Source organism: Squalius cephalus (assembly GCF_949319135.1).
Source record: "Squalius cephalus genome assembly, chromosome: 22".
Classification (NCBI taxonomy): domain Eukaryota; kingdom Metazoa; phylum Chordata; class Actinopteri; order Cypriniformes; family Leuciscidae; genus Squalius; species Squalius cephalus.
Genome location: NC_137143.1, coordinates 14,300,957 through 14,321,141, shown reverse-complemented (window position 1 = coordinate 14,321,141; position 20,185 = coordinate 14,300,957). Strand labels below are relative to the sequence as shown.

General features: G+C 43.5%; 1 protein-coding gene across 2 annotated transcripts in view; it reads left to right on the top strand.

The window, feature by feature from the left end:
* The window catches only part of efna2b (ephrin-A2b), a 201,288-nt gene extending 186,449 nt beyond the window's left edge, over nt 1-14,839 (top strand). For both annotated transcript variants that reach the window (XM_079857533.1, XM_079857532.1), the window contains one exon: nt 12,315-14,839. In XM_079857533.1, the coding sequence (XP_079713659.1) occupies nt 12,315-12,433 (119 nt within the window). In that variant the 3' untranslated portion in view covers nt 12,434-14,839. The remainder of the gene's footprint in view (nt 1-12,314) is intronic.
* The last annotated feature ends 5,346 nt before the right edge of the window (nt 14,840-20,185 follow it).

Below are 20,185 nucleotides of genomic sequence, written 5' to 3'. Positions count from 1 at the left end.
AGCGTGCTAGCGATTTGCAAAGATTAATATAAATATTAATATAAAGGTTAATAAAATGTTACACTCACTTCAGTTCTTCTGGAGGTGCAGCAGGAACAAGAATAGTTGGTACTGATCCTTTTTTCAGGAGCAGCTTCTTAGCAAAACCAGCTTTATACTGACCCTCGTTTGTAAAGCAGTCTGGTGTGTGAAATGATTCGCGCAAACATGAAAGCATTGACGTTGATCGTGGGGAATATTCCCTTCGAAAACAAAACTCAGCCACTGCGTCTTCAGCGGTTCGGATTTAGGAACATCAAAATGACTGCTATGTTCCTTATTGCACCCAAGAACAGAACACCACAATCGCTTAGACGCCATTCTGCTCATAGACAGTGCTCCAGCGTATCAACAATGACCGCGCGGACTATGATGACAGACGAGGGCGGGTCTGTGTTGAAACGCTGCTGTCAATCAACAATCGTGGGAGGGATTAAAAAAAAACACTGGATGGATTTGTATCATTTTATGATGGTTGTGTACAGGCACTGCCAACACACATTTCAGTACAATCAACTTATAAAAGTGCATGTACCTGTAACGGATGACAGAACAGGATGTAAATGCTTGCAAAAAACAGCTGTTTTCACAGCTCTTTAAAGAGTGAGTGCACACAGTGGGCTGCACTATATCCCTGCATGTGGTGCCAGTGAGTGTGAGTGCACACAGACGACCATATCGGTGTTGCGGTCGAGACTCGACAGGGTTTCCGCGGGCCTTAAAAAGGTCTTAAAAAGTCTTAATTTGACCTTGTACAATTTAAGGCCTTAAAAATTGGAGCTTAAATTGGAGCTGCAAGTCCAATATCCAATAAGCATTCAATATCATGGCATTAAATTATGGCCCTATGATTTCCGTGATGCGGAAAACGTGTACGGAATCGCAGAAAACATTTATAAAATGGAATTTACTGTATCGTAAATGAAAATGTTACTGTACTGAATGTCACAGAATTTGTCCACTTTTGGATGAATAAATCAAAAGTAGGTCAGGGCTCGACATTGCCGCTTATCCGGGACAAGTGGATATTGAAGTGGCAAGTGATAGAGAATTTTACTTGCCCGACTAGACAAGTAGCCTGATTAAAACGTAAATAACGAAAACAAACAAACTAGTGAATCACCAAACTGCGAGAATTACTCTGATTTTATTACATTTGAGGTGACGGTAACAATGTTGCGCTGTCGAGGCTCATGCAGACTCTCGAGAAGAAATGGAAACAAATGAGCACATCACACACAAAGAAACTCAGTTAACATACTGCGGTAAAAAATCAAAATGTTGAGTTTTATAACATATAATACAGTTAAGCAACCTCACAGGACCAAGAGTACTGTCTTCCTGAATACCATTACAATTAAACATTGACAGTTTTCATACATACTGATTTCATACAACAGTTCAAAGTAGTTAAGTAAATTAAAGGGACACTTCACCCATTTGCATTAAGCTTTGCATTGTTAGAAACCCAGTCATACTATTGAATGGTCATGCAACATTTTTTCATTTTCCCCCGAGACGAGAGAAATCTGTATTTACCTCTTTACACTTCCTCCTACAATGACGCAAAAATCGTCATTTTGCGTCATTGTAGGAGGAAGTGTAAGAGGGGGGGATTTCTGTTAAGACTACAAGCACTAGATCCACCCTTTCAAACCCGCCCATAGGGGGTTGGACCTAATGCGCTAACAGACCTATCACAGATCAGTGCGAGTGCGTTTGATTTCAACGGCAGAAACCTGCAGAAAACAGGGACTAAGAAAGCTGAGTAGTAGGGGTTACCATACTCTATTTCCCGGACATGTCCGGCCGTTGAGATCGACAAAAATGTCCGGGATTCAGCTTTTGCTTTCTGCGGTCGCCATCCATTGTTTACATGCTCACCTTTTGTTTCAATCTAACTGAATTCACCCCGATTGGTGAATCTGAATGTAATGTTTACATGAATGCTAAACAAGTGATCGGTTGATTTGCGTTTTAACATTGCTAAGAAAATACCCGCACCTCCGTGAGAGATAGCCCATGAGACCGGTGCATCTCACAGGCGCGCTCATCAGTAATCACAGTAATACAGGGAGCAGGACGAGGCTAGCGCCGCGGGAGAAAGACGCGAGGCCGGTGGCGTGATCGGTTGAAAGACGCGAGGCCGGTGGCGTGATCGGTTGATGTGTGTTTTACCATTGCTAAGAAAATACCTGCTCCTCTGTGCGAGATACGAGAACAGTGCCTCACAGGTGTCGGTCGTCAGTAATCACGCCACCGGCCTCGCGCCGTTCTCCCGCGCCCCTCAGCCTCGTCCTGCTCGCCACAGTAAACATGATGAATGGCGACTGCAGAACGCAAAAGCCGAATCCCGGACATTATGGGCAAACTCGTCACGGAGACTCACTCGTAGCCTAGCCTTGCCTTGATGTTTTTGTTTTCAACTGCGCTGTCTTACCGGTAGGCGTGGCTTGGGAGTGGCCTTGTAGGGCAGCGAAGCAAGTGCATTCTGGGAGTTGTTGTCTTTCATCCACATAAGCCAAAAATACATTTTCTGGCTTTTCTCAGTCTAGAAAGCTCCAAATTCAAAAATAATTTCACATTTCTTCTACATAAATGACCCACTTTCAATACACATTCATGTCTCCACGGGTGAAATGACCCTTTAAGTTACTTACATTGTAGATGCAAATTCTTGCAATATTGACTGTTTTTGTTATATTTCAGCATTGAAAATAGTTCCAAACAAAGATCACAGGAGAAGCAAAGTGCATCTCACAGTCAACGCGTTCATTACTGAACGAATCAGCTGTTTGAACGAATCGTTTGAATGAATTACTCACTCATTAAGACGGCCAATTGCCACCATCTACTGGTAGTTTAGTTTCATGTTTATAATTTTTTCCAAACATTTCTTATTTGTATTTTCAAAAAATATTCAAAACAATATAACTGTCAGGTTCGTACAGGAAGCAGACAAGGTAAGTTTTAAGAGCTTTATTTGCAGAACGGAACGGATCCAGTGGAGAATAGTGAGTATGCAGATAACAGAAACAATGGTAACTTAACTCAGTGATAATAAGGTCTCTATTGCAGGTGATGAAGGCAGATGGCAGATGGCAGATGACAGATGACAGATGAACCAGGCTGAAGAAGATCGGGAAAGCAGGTAAGTATCCGGATGATGAGAGGTGAGTCTGTGAGTCAATGTATAGACGTGTATTGACGAGACCAGACCACAAGTGAGTGACTGAGTGCTGAATATAAAGGTGAGCTGGTGATGGGATCCAGGTGACGGTGAATACTACTTAGAGGAGAGTGAATGCAGGTGTGCGCCAAGGAGGATTCTGGGGAGTGTAGTGCAAGAGTCTCTATTGCAGGTGATGAAGGCAGATGGCAGATGACAGATGAACCAGGCTAAAGAAGATCGGGAAAGCAGGTAAGTATCCGGATGACGAGAGGTGAGTCTGTGAGTCAATGTATAGACGTGGATTGACGAGACCAGACCACAAGTGAGTGACTGAGTGCTGAATATAAATGTGAGCTGGTGATGGGATCCAGGTCTCGGCAGGGCCTCCACGGTCCCCCCAGAGGACTTATTGTCCCCCCCAAAATTTTCTTGGGGAGGTTAACGGGCTTAGGCTCCGGGTAGGAGGAGTCCAGCGGCAAAGGTGTGTCAGGACTGGATGAGACAGGCGGTGAAGGCAGGTCAGGACTGGACGAGACCCACGGCGAGGGCAGGTCAGGACTGGACAGGACCAGCGGCGAAGACGGTCTGGACTGGACAGGACCAGCGATGAAAAGGGCGTTGAGCTGGGCAGGACCAGCAGCGAAGAGGGCTTTGAGCTGGACGGAACCAGCGGTGAAGGCTCAGTGCTGGACGGGACCAGCGGTGAAGGCTCAGTGCTGGACGGGACCAGCGGTGAAGAGGGCGTTGAGCTGGACAGGACCAGCGACGAAGAGGGCTCTGAGCTGGACAGGACCAGCGATGAAGAGGGCTTTGAGCTGGACGGAACCAGCGGCGAAGAGGGCTCTGAGCTGGACAGGACCAGCGACGAAGAGGGCTCTGAGCTGGACAGGACCAGCGGCGAAGAGGGTTCTGAGCTGGACGGAACCAGCGACGAAGAGGGCTCTGAGCTGGACGGGACCAGCGACGAAGAGGGCTTTGAGCTGGACGGAACCAGCGGCGAAGAGGCTCTGAGCCGGACAGGACCAGCGATGAAGAGGGCTTTGAGCTGGACGGAACCAGCGGCGAAGAGGGCTCTGAGCTGCACAGGACCAGCAACGAAGAGGGCTCTGAGCTGGACGGAACCAGCAATGAAGAGGGCTCTGAGCTGGATGGGACCAGCAAAGAAGAGGGCTTTGAGCCGGATGGAACCAGCTGTGAAGAGGACTTTGAGCTGGACGGAACCAGCGGCGAAGGGAGCTTCAAGCTCGGAGGGATAAAAGAAAACCATAGTTCTGCAGGCATGACGCTGTCAGTCTCTAGCTCGGCGGGCATGACGCTCACTGTCTCAGGGGCAGCGGGCATGGCGCATACTGCCTTGGGCTCGGCAGATCTGGCGTGAAGTGCAGGCTCGGCTGGACTGGCGTTAAGTGCAGGCTCGGCTGGATCGGATGGCTCTGAATCGGATGGCTCAGGCTCTGGATCGGATGGCTCGGATTGGATGTGGAGATCTGGCTGGACGATTCCCACGGAGAGAGAGGAACCGCACACCCATAGCGTGCGATCAACGAATTCCATAAATGTCCGGTGGATATCGTCAAGCAGTAGTATCTGGGCGAGAGGATCCTCTAGTCCACTCCAAAAGTGCAATTTAAGATCCTCCCAGCTCACATCCTGATAGAGATCCAAATAAAACTCTGCATATTCCTCAAGAGATCGACCATTCTGGAAAAGGTTAGTAGTTTCCGTGGGGCTCTGCATTATGGTCTGGTCTTCTGTCAGGTTCATATAGGAAGCAGACAAGAAGGTAAGTTTTAAGAGCTTTATTTGCAGAACGGAACGGATCCAGTGGAGAATAGTGAGTATGCAGATAACAGATAAACAATGGTAACTTAACTCAGTGATAATAAGGTCTCTATTGCAGGTGATGAAGGCAGATGACAGATGACAGATGAACCAGGCTGAAGAAGATCGGGAAAGCAGGTAAGTATCCGGATGATGAGAGGTGAGTCTGTGAGTCAATGTATAGACGTGTATTGACGAGACCAGACCACAAGTGAGTGACTGAGTGCTGAATATAAAGGTGAGCTGGTGATGGGATCCAGGTGACGGTGAATACTACTTAGAGGAGAGTGAATGCAGGTGTGCGCCAAGGAGGATTCTGGGGAGTGTAGTGCAGAGACAGATGAGGAAGACAGACGGTGAATGTGACAATAACATTGTTTAATGCAGTTGTAATTTTTCAGATCAAATTTAAGAATTTTAAATGAAAGATGAAGCATACATTTAATAAGATTAGAATTTTTGTTATATAAAGGTAAAAAAAAAAGCCCTCAGGTTAAATATCACAAAAATGCAGATTTAAATGTCAAAGCTGATAGAACACTGAGAATAGTGCTTCAGAATAAATTAGATTTACAAAACAAAACAAAACAATCCTATTTTTTCCAGACAAGCTTTTTTACTCTGACTGTGAATGACCGAAGGACAAGCCCATGACAAAACTTAATGATAGTTCACCCAAAAATGAAAACTGTCATCATTTACTCACCCTCATGTGAGTAAATAGTTCACCCAAAAACAGAAAAATAAAAAATAAAACGGAATTTGAGGAAAAATAAAAGTCCTAAAAAAAAATGTTTGTTGACAAAAAGTTGTATATTTTATGATTCCAATTAATTAGACATTATTTTTGACTAATGCAATTTAATTTAACCATAAAAACGGAGTAAAACTATAAAACAAAAAACATATATGAAACAGATCTAATAGGGCCCTAAAATAAATTACAAAATTAAATTGCATGCACTGCAAAAAATAAAATGAATATCTTCCTCAGGATTCTTGTTTCATAAAATCAAGGTACATTTAATTAAGATGCAAAATGAAGAAATGATGTCTCGTTTTCTGAAAAAATTGACAAAATTAAGTCAGTTTATGCTTATAAGTATCTGTCAATGGGTATGAAAATTACTTTTTCATTTGAATTAATTTGATTTTTCTGAACCCATTGGCAGATATTTGTTCTTGTTTTAATCATAATATGACTCACAAGATTTCACGAGATTTCTTATCTTATGTCGTTTTGCTTCTCAAAATGGATAATGGATATTGATTTAAGAATCTTTTAGATATTTTCACTGGAAAACAAGACTTAAAAACTTCTGAAAAAGAACATCACTTATTTGCAGTGTCATCAGAAGGTACAGTAAAAGTTATTTCCATATTCTAGTGTTTGGGAGCAGAGCTATTAAAATTTTAAGCTATGTTTTTGTAAAATTAATTATAAAGTAATAGCGACCTGTTGGAAATTGTATTTTCAAACTTTGAAGTGTTGCTAATACAACTCATTGAGTGCTTCCTAGACATTTACATTTAGAGAACATATTGACATGTTATGTTCCCTTCAATTTAATTCCTTAAATTTTCTTTAACTGGTCTTAAAAAGGTCTTAAATTTACCTTCATAAAACCTGCAGAAACCCTGCTCGAGTACCTCAGACAAGGTGGAGTCCCTTCGCCTATCCTCCGATCTAGTTCCTCTTCTGGTGGCCACCAGAAAAGGGCTACTTTGGCTGAGCTCTGCGACCGTTGCGTATATCGGACATGGTTTCCAGAATGACAGCCCCTCCCTGGTGCATTCCTCTGAGGAAGGACCTGCTTTCTCACCCTATGGCACCCGAGACCTCTGGAAGCTCCACGTCTGGTCTCTGGATGGGACGTGGAGGAATTAGGTGGACTGCCCCAAGCATTGGGAGACCCCATCACTTCGGCTAGAGCCCCCTCTATGAGGTGCATTGCATTGAAGTGGAAACTGTTCCTTGAGTGGTGTTCTTCCCACCATGAAGACCCCGGAAATGCCTGATCAGAGTTACGTATGTTTTCCTTCCTGCAAGATGGGTTGGAGTGAAGGTTGTCTCCCTCCACCCTCAAAGTGTATGTTGCCGCTATTGACGGTCTTTGGTGTTTTATGCCCCCAACGGCGCCTTCCAGGCAGCGAGGGGATGGGTAGGTTTAAGGTTGAGGGTAAGGTTAGCTGCCTCTAAGGAGCCATTGGGGGCTTAAAACACCATCAATAGGGGTGTGAACCGACAGTGGTCTCACGGTTCGGTTCGATTACGATTATCATGTCATCGATTCAGTTCAATTCGATATCACGATGCATCGGGATGCACCGCATCCTCAATTTAAAATTTTACTTCAAAAGTGATGTGTGCGCGCATGTGTGTGCGTGTGCTCGCCTGTTCGGGAAGTCGCAGTGACAGAAACAGTGACATTCCAGTTCAAGTTTCAAGGGAGTAAAGCTTGTTTATGCCATTAAGAAAAGGAAATCTGTCAAATAAATATTGTTTTAAAGAAATGTTCATTTAAAAGCAGCGCTCATTAATCAGTGTATGTTACCGTTAAAGATGCGCGCATCAACCGTCGCCGAATCCGCTGTTGAAGGTGACGATCATCCATTTATAATCACGCGTAACACAGAATAATTGTAATTTGACCATCGGGTGCGTATACTTAAATAAGAGAAAATTATTGGGCGGGTGGATGATTTGATTTTGGCTGCGGATTCGGGTGACGTTGGAGCTCATCCGCTTACTCTAAAGCAGTCAGACTCTGCCAGGCGTTAACAGCTCGGGGTGAAAACGGCTAACGTGGTTTATCAAGTTAGTGGTATTACCTCCTCCTGCATATTCTATTTGTGCGTGACATGAGTGCACACAGAGCGTGTCTTCTGCAGGTCGTGCTTACCAGGTTGTTCATAAAAGCCGAAATGTGCCCAGATGTCGGCTTTAAAGTAGTTGGAGCATTTTTTATTTTCTCGCACTCGCGTCTCACCTCCCTCTGCCATTGTATGCTACCGCGACAAAGCACGTACGCAACAAATGACGTCAGAAAAGCGTCAGTACATTATAATCGGTTATGGTCTATTACTGAACCGAAACCGAATCGTCCTCGTCTGCATCGCGATGCATCGTAGAAACGATTAATTTTGACACCCCTAACCATCAAGCGCTATTGACGCACATCACGATGCAGGTAAATCTATAGAAAATCACAACCTGATCATCAGGTTCCTGAGGGAGGCAAGAAGGTTAAATCCTCCTCTCTCCCTCACTCTATACCCTCTTGGGACTTGTCTCTGGTGCTCACCAGCATTTGCAGATATCCTCCTTTGAACCTCTGCAGTCAGTGGAGTTACAGATTCTGTCCATGAAGACAGTTCTCCTGGTTGCATTGGCTTCCATTAGGAGGGTAGGGGACCTGCAAACATTTTTGGTCAACGAATCGTGCCTGGAATTACATATATGTTCCCAAGGTCTCCACCACTCCTTTCAGGGACCAGGTGGTGAACCTGCAAGCGCTGCCCTTGGAGGAGGCAGACCCAGCCCTAGCTTTGCTCTATCCCATCCGCGCTTTGCTCTTGTACGTGGACCGAACGCAGAATTTCAGGACCTCAGACCAGCTCTTTGCCAGTTACGAAGGCCAGCAGAAGGGGAAAGGCTGTTAGCACAAGGCGCTTTGCTGGCAGATATATGTATAGCTGCGGGCTGGGTGAAACCCAACACGTTTGCTAGATTTTATAGCCTTCGTGTAGAGCTGGTATTCTACTGTGTACTCGCCCCAAGTGACCAGTAGCTCTGCCTCGCTGTGCCATTCCCCTACGGTGGACCGGATGCGTGCGCTTATTTGCTCCAGATTAGTTCCAGATTGGTGAAGATTCCAGATTCCTCCACCACCCTCGGCAGTCAGACATGGTGGAGCATCTGATGCCAGGCCTAACACTTGTGTGCATTGGTGGAACCTGTGCTAGGCTGGGTGTCCATATGTAGTGATCCCTGTGGCGATCCCATATGTGTATTCTTCCACGGTACGGCTCCCCTCTCGGTAAGCCCGTGTCTTTCCTCCCTGCCAGTGTGTCCCCCCCTTATAAGGCTGGAGCCACCCCAGAGACCTTTCACATGTTGTACTGCCCTGCTTGGCCAGTCCATACAGGTAACTTCCACATGGTACCTCCCTGGAGGAAGGGTACGCTTTCCCAGTGCTATCCAATAGTCTCTCTGAGTGGGTCATGCGGAACAGCAGTGATTGACTTTCTCTGCTGATGCAGGGTGCTGGAAGGGCAACAATGTTGGTAGATATCCCCAATTTGTCAGTTCACTTCCGATGTAACGTCGAACATGACCGACTGAAAGGGAACATCTCGCTCATGCATGTAACCCTCTGAGACTTTACGTCCCGTCACCACAGTTGCTGTACCACCGCTGGGTGATTGGGTCATCGGCTTGGCTCCTAAGCGGAAACCAAATATGCGATGCATCCGCTTCCGTATATACCCGCGCTGTGGGGGCGGTTCGTCAGATGCAAATCTCGCATACCAACGTCCATTGGCTCATTTAGTTACACTCGAAGTAGATTGGTCTCTCAAAGCGATCCCCAATTCGTCGGTTCACTTCCGACGTAACGTCTCCGTTCCCTCCTTCAGGGATCAAGGGTAACATAAACTGTACGTAACTGAAACGATTTCTAAAATATAATTTTTACCTTAAACATAACATTTAAAAAAACATAAAAAAAAAAACAAAAAAAACATTGAAAACTTTGATTGAGATGTGTACAGTCATATAGGGTGTAGACCTATTGGGTGTAGAAACTTTAATTAACATTTATTTGGTTAAACCACATGACATTTTTCGAATAATTAAATTAAACTATTTTGAATTTTTTTTTTTTTTTTTTTAAATCAAAACTATAAAAAAAACTAAAACTTGTAATCTAAGAATGTGTAGTTTGAGGTCACATATTTATTAAATCAATAAGGAAATGGAATAAGAATAACAATTAGAATTGTTAAATTCCTTACAATTACCATCCCTATTTGCAGTCATAATTTAGGCATTACAGCCCATTAGCGTGATGTAATTGTTAGCAAACAGAAGTGTTCCAGAGAGCAGTTCAGACAATCGCATGCAAATTGAAACAACGATCCACCTCTCATTCTATCATGTATCTGTTTACAAGAGCAGTCATGACTCCATCCAGCTTCTCAGAGATAATGTGCATTGCCTTTCACTTAAATTGAATCACAATTAGCAATTTAATCTCTGATTGAATGTAACTTCAATTGATTGTTTGAATTCAAATTCACAGTTCTCATCCTTTGTCCACTATTGGACTTTAGAGGTGTAGAAAGTTGTTGCAAAGGGCTGCGTATTGTTTCAGTAGGTTTTGGACTTTGGTATTTTTTCATGAAAGTGCATACAGGATGGAGAGTAACAAAAAGAACAGCAGATGCCTGTCAGTGAAAAGCTTTATCATCTGGTGTGACCCCTCCATGTCATTGTTTATTTTCCTTCTCTCTGACTAGGTGGAATCCTAGTCTTGTTGTAGACACAAGGGTTAATTTAAACCCCAGACCCCATTATAATGTCTTTAGAGATCAAGAGACTGGAATTGTTGGACCTGAGACAAAAGCTCAATGAAAGGCAGATTTGGAAAAAGGATGCTCGAGGGGCTAGAGGTGGCAGCAGTGAGAGAGTAAACAATGCACAGAAGCTGCATCCCATTTTACATATGACTGATTATAACCAAATCTGATTGGAAATAGTATATATATAAAATAGTATGTGATGAAGAAAGAAGTCTTGTGATGGTTCTCTTTCTAACAATGAAATATGAAAAATAATATAATTAGCAAATAACTATAATTATAACGTGTGTTCAAATAGAAAAATGCAACATAGAGGCTATATAAATATGTACAAAAAATATTAAATATATTTTAAATATAAATATAAAAAATATAAATAGTGTAATAAATTGTGTATATGTACACACACTATTTTAAATATACACACTACTGTTCAAAAGTTTGGGGTTGTTAAGATTTCATGATGTTTTGTGGAAGCGGAAAGTGTAAGTGTTTAGGAACAGCAGCAAATTCACTACAAAGCGGAAGACCACATAGTCACAGAGTGGGGTCACCGAGTGCTGAGAGGGATGGTGATTCCAAATCTGAAGAGATCCAAACTGCCACTGGCATTAATATCTGCAAAAACTGCGTCAGGATGTGTTTCCATGGCCGAGCAGCTCCTTGCAAGTCTTATATCACCAAGTACAATGCCAATGCCAAGTGTCGGATGGAGTGGTGTAAAGCACGCTGTCACTGGACTCTGTAGCAGTGGAAACATGTTCTGTGGAGTGACGAATCACACTTCTCCTTGAGTCTGGATTTGCTGGATACCAGGAGAACGTTACCTGCCTGAATGTATTGTGCCATCTGTAAAATTTGGTGGAGAATGGATAATGGTTTATGGCTGTTTTTCAGGAGGCCATTACTAATCCCCTTACTTCCATTGAAGGGAAATCTTAATGCTTCACCATACCAAGACATTTTGGACAATGCTATGGTTCCAAATTTGTGGGAAGAGTTTGTAGAAGGCCCTTTTCTATTCCAGCAGGACTGTGCCCTAGTGCTCAAAACAAGGTCCATAAAGACATGGTTGGATGAGTTTGGTGTGGAAGAACTTGACTGGCCTGACCTAAATCCCATCGAACAAATGCTCTACTGGATGAATGGGCAAACATTCCAACAGAAACACTCCAAAATCTTGTGGAAAGCCTTCCCGGAAGAGTAGACGCAGTTATAGCTGCAAAGGGGGACCAACTCCATATTAATGTCTATGTATTTAGAATGCGATATCATTACAGTCCCTGTTGGTGTAATAGTCAAGTGTCCCAATACTTTTGTCCATATAATTATATATACCGTATACATATATATATGCAGATTCTATAATAAAATAATATTTCTAATTATTAATACAGTGAGTCTAAAGTGATTAGTCTAAAATAAAATAATAAACATGCCACCAGACCAAATCATATGATCTGAATGAGGACCGAGTACCCCTGAGGCTGAAACTGTTCCTGCAATGATTATTTTCAATGATCAATGAATACCCTATAATCACTCCTGTGCAAAAGATTCCTGAAATGCACATTGCTGTTGTCAGTTTGTTTTCTACTGCTTGTAAGTAATGTTTGTAAGTAATTTGTAAGCAGACATAAAGCGGCAAAGGTGCAACATGATTATTAATATGCACTATTTCTCTTCCTTTCTCTCTCAGATGACTCTCTGTACGAGTCTCCAGAGCCTTTCCTGACAGATGACTCCAGCAGTGGTTGGGCATTAACGCCCAGCCTGTGGCTCATGCTTCCGTTGCTTCTGCTTCTGTGCCCCTCATAGCATTATAATCCACTGAGCCTGACCACGCCCCACCCCATCATACATCACAATGACATGCCCCACCCCATGAGATCTGGTGTCTAGCCAACAAACATTGCTCCTCACCTGCTCTTTGCACTGTTGAAATGGATTTTTACCAACCCTGCAACCCAGCTGGACATCCAAAAACCATCTCTAATTTACAATGACAATATGCCTCGCCCAAATATGGGCGTTCCTGCATAGGCTTTCTTGCTCGACTGACAAAAGACATGTGACGCGCCCAGCATTTTTGAATGTGCTGTACTTTTCGGCCGACATCCCACTATCATCCGCGTGTCAAGATTCAAGCGACTGTCATCTGAATCTCTCTGTTTGTCTGCATTAACCACCTACCTGAAAATTTACTGTCATCTGAGCTCAGTTTTCACTATTGTGAGATAGTAAAAGTGTGCGAGTAAGTTTGTGCTTGTGGGTGCACGTATGCCAATGTTTGCATATGAACAGATGTACAGAGCAGTCACAGTCCCTTAAAAAATTACTAGAAAAAAAAAAATATTACTCATTGAGAGAAGGAGACAAATCTATCTGTGAATCTGCCAAAGACACTACTTATAACTTTTTTTAATAGGGGGAGTGGGGCAAATACTGGCTTTGGGAAGAGATTACAAGCAACCATAGAACATTTCAGGCTTTTAGATTCATGGGAGGGGAGTGACAGATGACATTGTAGATTTTTCTATATAATTATCTTTTTTGTCATACAAAAAAACAAGAATGTTGTGTAGATTAAAAAAACAATAGCTAAATATGGCCTTTTTTCACTGGTGCTCAATCTGAAATGAGTTTGTCTGTCTCAAACTTCAAAAATAATATTAATAATTTTCTTAGTGAGTATTTTTGACTTGTTTTCCAGTAAAAATATATTATAATAATATTTATTTACCCCATTAGAAAATTATGCAGCCCCTAAAGTGACAGAAAAAAAGACTTTCACATGAGAAAAGTTTTGCATATGCACAAGAAACTTTTCTCTGAAAATTTTCTTGTTTGCAAGCGCAACAGAATTAAACATTTTCTCGTTCACACTCAGTCAAGAGAACATAATTTTTTTTTCAAAAGTTTTCCATATGTACATATTTCCAAATTGATTTTTTTTTTTTTTTGCAAAACGATGAACAAGAAAGTTTTTCATGAACACAATACATTTTTCATTCACATGTGCAACACACACACACACACACACACACACACACACAAAAAAGTAAATTTGAAAGTTTTGCACACAAGTTTTTTTGTACATGTAGAATGCCACTTTAGGGGCTCCATAACAAATTATTTTCAGTTTTCGTTTGTTTATATTAAGCATAAATCTAACAAATTTTTGTGAGGTTTACACAAAAATTCAAGAAATATCCTCTGAAAACATCCTCTTAATATCTTACGCAGTTTTACACAACACAAAAATACAGATTAAGAGAATGAATTTTTGCAGTGTATACAGTGCCAATTGGAAGAGGGATGTCTGTGTCAAAGAAGTGTTTGTTGTCAGGTCTCCTTTCTTAACTTTCGTCCCAGCCTGTGTCGCTCTCTTGTTCTCTTTGTATCTGCCTCTCTCTTTCTCTAGCTGTCATTTATGAATGTGGTCTTTTCTATGTGCCGCTCCGTCACGCATAGATCTCCCACACTTGCACTTGCTCCCTTTATCCGTGCTAAGAAGGACTGCTGAATAAGAGGCCTCAGGACCCTGAGCGCCAGGTAACTGTGACATCATGACATCACAGGCTTTGGCGTAAAGACTGACGGACCGAGGCCTTGCACTGCAAATAGAAATGCTACATAACATGACATAGCACTTCTGTTTTGTGACAATTTCATGAAAAAAAAAAAAAAAATGAACAGAAAGGAGAAACTATAAAGATGTGGGAATATTTGTGCTTTGGAATTGTTTTGTGACTGTAATAATATATGTCATGAAGATTTCAAGGCAAGTCGGCATGGATTGTCTAAGAGAATGAAAAACTTTTTTTTTTTAAATGTCTGTTGGAACTTTTATATTTGACTTATTCCTGTGTTATTTTTAACTTTGCAAAAGAGCAACAGAAATTATTCATATGTGATATAAAATTATAATGTAGACCCTTGAATTATTAGAGCAACGATGGTACCAGTTCTGCAGTTAAATGAGTCTAGACAAGTCAGATGTTGCTGTTGTTGTTGTTGTTTCCTGCTTGTATCACGATGCATTCTGGTACATGTAGTCCTGAATATTTTTTTTTTCTCCAAGTGCTACTATGAGATTATTTTTATTTGTTAATCATGTGGATAAAACATATTTTGAGTTTCTATAAAATGTTCAAATGCACTGGCAAAGGACAACTACAAGGGGGAAAAAAAAAAGAGGAAAAAACTGAAATAAAGCTTTTTTTGTTTAAAAAATGATATTTTCTTTACAGATTGTGAAATGTGAGTTTGTATAAATCTGTGTGGAATTGAATGCATGATATATATATATATATATATATATATATATAATGCTTTTTTTTTTTTTTTTTTGAAAAGTGCGTATTCAAAACTTTGGTATAGTTTTTGAAAGACATTAATACTTTCAATAAGCAAGGATTCATTAAATTGCTAATATTTATCATAATTTTCTATTTTAAAAAAGCTATTCTTCTGAACTTTCCATTCTTCACTGAATTCTGGAAAAAAAAAATGCAACACGGTTCCTACAAAAACAGCACAACTGTTTCAGCAATGACAATAATAAGAAATGTTTCTTGATCATGTAGATCTTATTTATGTAGGATCATGTGACACTGAAGACTAGAGTAATGATGCTGAAAATTAAGCTTAGCCATCACAAGAATACATTTCTTTTTGAAATAAATTAAAATAAAAAGTTCACTTAACTTGTCAAATTTCACAATATTAATTTTACTGTATTTTTGAACAAATAAATGCAGCCTTAGTGAGCATGTCACTTCTTTAAAAAAAATAATTAAAACCTTTCCAACCCTACTTCCCGTAGCATCCTAATGGAACCTCCCATAACATTTTACCTAGGCTGCAAACTTAGCATGTTGTATACACTGAAACATTGTTTACTATTTTTCAGTATTGAATGTAATGAAAGTTTAAGATTATATAACATTAAATATATATGTGTCTTTTACGTCATTTTAGATTATTGTCACTGGCTTTCTTGTAGTGGATTCTGGGATTGCCTTCTCAAATGATTTCAGAACAGATTTTATGTCTTGTTGAAATGCTCCCTCTGTAGGCAGCTCACTTGGTTTGGACTTTGCAGTATCCCAAAACCCAAATTTAGAGAAAGTCTAATCTTATGAAAAACATCTTATTCTATCATAAAAAAAAAAATTAAAAAAAAATTAAAAAAAGTTGATCAAACAATGTTAACTTATTTTGATAAAAGTGTAACGGGCGTGCTTTGTCTTTAACAGTTTTATGTTATATCGGATGCACGTCCATTAACCCTTGTATGTTCTGCGTTGTGTTCTTGTTGTAACGAGTGAAGAAAGGACCTGGACCACGACCAACTGCTGGTTGCTCTTTTAATGAAGGCAGAACAGTGGATTTGTCTGTGCAAATCACAAAAATATTCATAAGGCTGTTACATGCAGTCTCCTCCACACAGATCTCAAGCTCCTCCTCTCAGCTGGCCTAACGCAGACTGCACACACATGACTGATAAAACTTTTAGTATTATCAACAAAAATACTTTTAAATAAAAATGTGAAAATGAATTAAATAAATTATAAAATGCTCAATGTAATTGACATGAATTTCTTTTACATTCTTAATAAAACCAATGTAAGTATGCCAGATGAATAATAATGAACATTATACACATACCTGTACAAATCACAAAAATATTCATAAGGCTGTTACATGCAGTCTCCTCCACACAGATCTCAAGCTCCTGTTAGCAGATAAACACACAGAAAACGTACTCGGTTACTAACGTAACCTCGGTTCTCTCTAGAAGAGGGAACGAGTACTGCGTTTTTATCAAAACGCTACGGGAAAAGTCTCTTTTCACGAAATACTGAAGCAAAAAATTATCCTTAATTTTCATACATGTAAAGCGCGTTGCAGCAGTAGTCAGCTGTGGCGAGACGGCTTGCTCGCTCATTGGCTGCTCTGCGGCAACTGCATAAGCCTATCGAGCGAGGCCTGAGATGACGTCAGGCCAATGAGGGCGCTTCGCGCCCTCCTTGCCATTTCCCGCCGAGACGGGTGTGGCTAACCTCTATAAAAGGAGCTCGAAAAGGCTGATTCACTTGATTTTCATAGCCGAAGCGAACCAGAGTGAACCGTACGCACGGCAGAGAACGCAGTACTCGTTCCCTCTTCTAGAGAGAACCGAGGTTACGTTAGTAACCGAGTACGTTCTCTTACGAGAGTCCTCTCGTACTGCGTTTTTATCAAAACGCTACGGGAACCCCTTGTAAAACGCCGTGCGTGCTGGGATAAAAACACCGATCACTGGAAGCTAAGCCAGATGTACAGTGCATAATCACCAGATAGACTCACAAAGAATCCGGGAATAAGGGATGGGGGACCTTAATTCCCTAAACTGTAACGTCCGCAGACGTAAACATGACCTCACAGAGAGAGTCTAGAGACAAGAGGGGGATTCCCTCCGTCCTTATATGGTCGCGCCAGCAGACGCGAATATGACATCACATAGACAGGGTGGGGAACCTGAACTGAATGTGGGAAATGTGGGTCTTACACAATTCTGCCCATAAGACAGTCGGTAGCGCGTTGCGCATGCGATTTCAGTGTTCTAGTTAGACAGCTGAATCTATTACACCGATAGTAGCTTAGCCTGCAAGGCGGGAACTTCTAGGTTGTAAAACCTGATAAATGTAGACGGCGAGGCCCAGCCTGCCGCCGTACATATATCCTGTAAGGAAATCCCGCTGGACCAAGCCCACGAGGAGGCAACGCCCCTCGTGGAGTGCGCTCTGACTCCCAACGGGCACTGAATGCCCTTGACAGTATAAGCCAGCGCTATGGCGTCAACTATCCATCTGGATAAGCTCTGTTTCGAAACAGCCATTCCCTTGGAACGTCCACTGAACGAGACAAAGAGCTGCTCAGTCTGTCTGAAGACAGCGGAGCGGGACACGTAAGCTCTTAAAGCCCTAACAGGGCAAAGAAAACTTGAGTCCCCTTCCTCACTTGACCCCGGCAGGGCAGACAGGGAGATAACCTGAGCCCGAAACGGCGTGTTGAGGGACTTTGGCACATAGCCATGCTTAGGTTTGAGTATGACTTTAGAGTCATTAGGTCCAAACTCTAAGCACGCTGGGCTCACGGAGAGCACGTGCAGGTCGCCTATGCGCTTCACCGAAGCGAGAGCCATCAAAAACACTGTTTTGAAAGACAAATGTTTGAGGCTAATAGATTGGACAGGCTCGAAAGGGGCATCTTTCATGGCCGCCAAGACTGTAGAAAGGTCCCACATAGGAACTGAAGGAGGTCTGGGTGGATTCAGCCTCCTAGCTCCCCTGAGGAAGCGGATGACTAAATCGTTCCTTCCTAGTGACTGACCCAGCGTCGATCCGGAGAACGCTGTAATAGCCGCCACGTAAACTTTGAGCGTGGAAGGGGATCTACCCTTACCCAACAGCTCCTGTAGGAAGGAGAGAACCTCCGTCACCTCACAATCGAGAGGTGATAGGCTCCGAGCTGTACACCAGCCGGAGAAAACCGACCACTTTGAGGCATAAAGCCGCCGAGTCGACGGCGCTCTGGCCTGAGTGATGGTATTTATTACTCCCTCTGCGAGGTCAACGGATATCCGTTGAGCGCCCACACATGAAGGGACCACAGCTCCGGGTGTGGGTGCCAAATCGAGCCCCCGGCCTGCGAGAGGAGATCTCTCCTCAATGGCACTGGCCATGGAGCGAAGTCTGCTAGCTGCATCAGGACTGGAAACCATGCTTGGTTCTTCCAGAACGGTGCTACAAGCAGCACTGGGCATTCTGTTTCCCTGACCCGCTCTAACACCTGTGGCAGGAGGGAGACGGGGGGGAAAGCGTATAGCGGGCAGCGCGGCCACATCTGGGACAGCGCGCTGTCGTTCTTGGAAAAGAACACGGGGCAATGAGCGTTTTCGCGGGACGCGAATAGGTCGACCTCCGCTCTGCCGAATCTCTCCCACAGCAGCCGGACTGTTTGTGGGTGTAGAGACCATTCGCCCAGGGGAATGTTGTTCCTGGACAGTCTGTCTGGGCCCACATTCTGGAGCCCAGGCACGTGCACTGCCCTCAGCGAGCGCAAATTGTGCTGAGCCCATATTAGGAGGCGTTTCGCCAGCCTGTACAGGGATGTGGATTTCAGACCGCCCTGGCGATTTATATAGGACACCACGGCCGTGTTGTCCGAACGGACTACGACGTGTTGGTCCTTGATATGGGGACAAAAACGCGTCAGCGCGTTGTGCACTGCCAGCATTTCCAGGCAGTTGATGTGTTGGAGCTTTTCTCGTTCCGACCACAGGCCGAAGAACGGTCTGCCCTCGAGCAGCGCTCCCCATCCCGAGGTGGATGCGTCTGTCGACACCATCCTCACTCTCGAGGAAGTCCCCAGGCTTACACCTGATTGGTACCAGCCTTCCGCCAACCAAGGTATCAGTGCTGTCACACAGCTTTGATTGACCTTGAGGCGTAACCGGCCGGACACCCACGCTCCGCGCGGCACTCGCGCTTTCAACCAGAACTGCAGCGGGCGCATGCGGAGCAAGCCCAGCTGGAGAACTGATGATGCTGAGGCCATGAGACCCAGCATCCTTTGAAACTTCCTGAGCGGGGTGAAAACGCCGCGGCGGAAAAACTTCGCCGCGCGCTGAATGTGCAGCACGCGCTGTGGTGACAGCCGCGCCGTCATAGACTGCGAGTCCAGAACAATACCCAGAAACGAAATCGTTTGACTGGGGTTCAGTGAACTCTTCGCCCAATTGACCGTGATACCAAGATTCTCGAGGTGATCGAGTAAAATGGTTCTGTGCTCCACGAGCTGAGATCGTGATTGAGCTAGGATCAACCAGTCGTCCAAATAGTTCAGCACTCGCATGCCTCTGAGTCTGAGGGGAGCGAGCGCTGCGTCCATGCATTTCGTAAATGTACGAGGTGCCAGGGACAAGCCGAAGGGCAGGACTGTATACTGGTATGTCTGACCCTCGAAGGCGAATCTCAAGTATCGCCTGTGATGTGACGCTATCTGTATTTGAAAATACGCGTCCTTCAGATCTATCGACATGAACCAGTCTTCTCGGCGAACATGCGCGAGAATTTTGCTGGTCGTGAGCATTTTGAAACTGCGTTTCACTAATACTCTGTTTAGCCGTCTTAGATCCAGAATGGGTCTGATACCTCCGTCCTTTTTGGGGACTAAAAAGTATCTGCTGTATAGTCCCCCTTCGCTTTGAGCTCGGGGAACACGCTCTATCGCCCCTTTGCTTATCAGTTTTGATATTTCGGCGCGAAGTAGGTGTGCTACTTCTGAAACCACCGTAGTTTGGACGCGCGCTGTGAAGCGGGGAGGGCGTCGACAAAACTGTAGCGAGAAGCCTCTCTTTATAATGCCTAGCACCCAGTCCGAAACCCCTGGAAGCACTGCCCATGCTTCTGCATGGCTGGCTAAGGGCTGGATGCGAAGCGCGCTCTGTTCGCCGTGTGACAGAGGCGCTTCGGGGGGCACTAACGTAGGCATTATGCCTGTGGCATTCGAGGCGGGGGG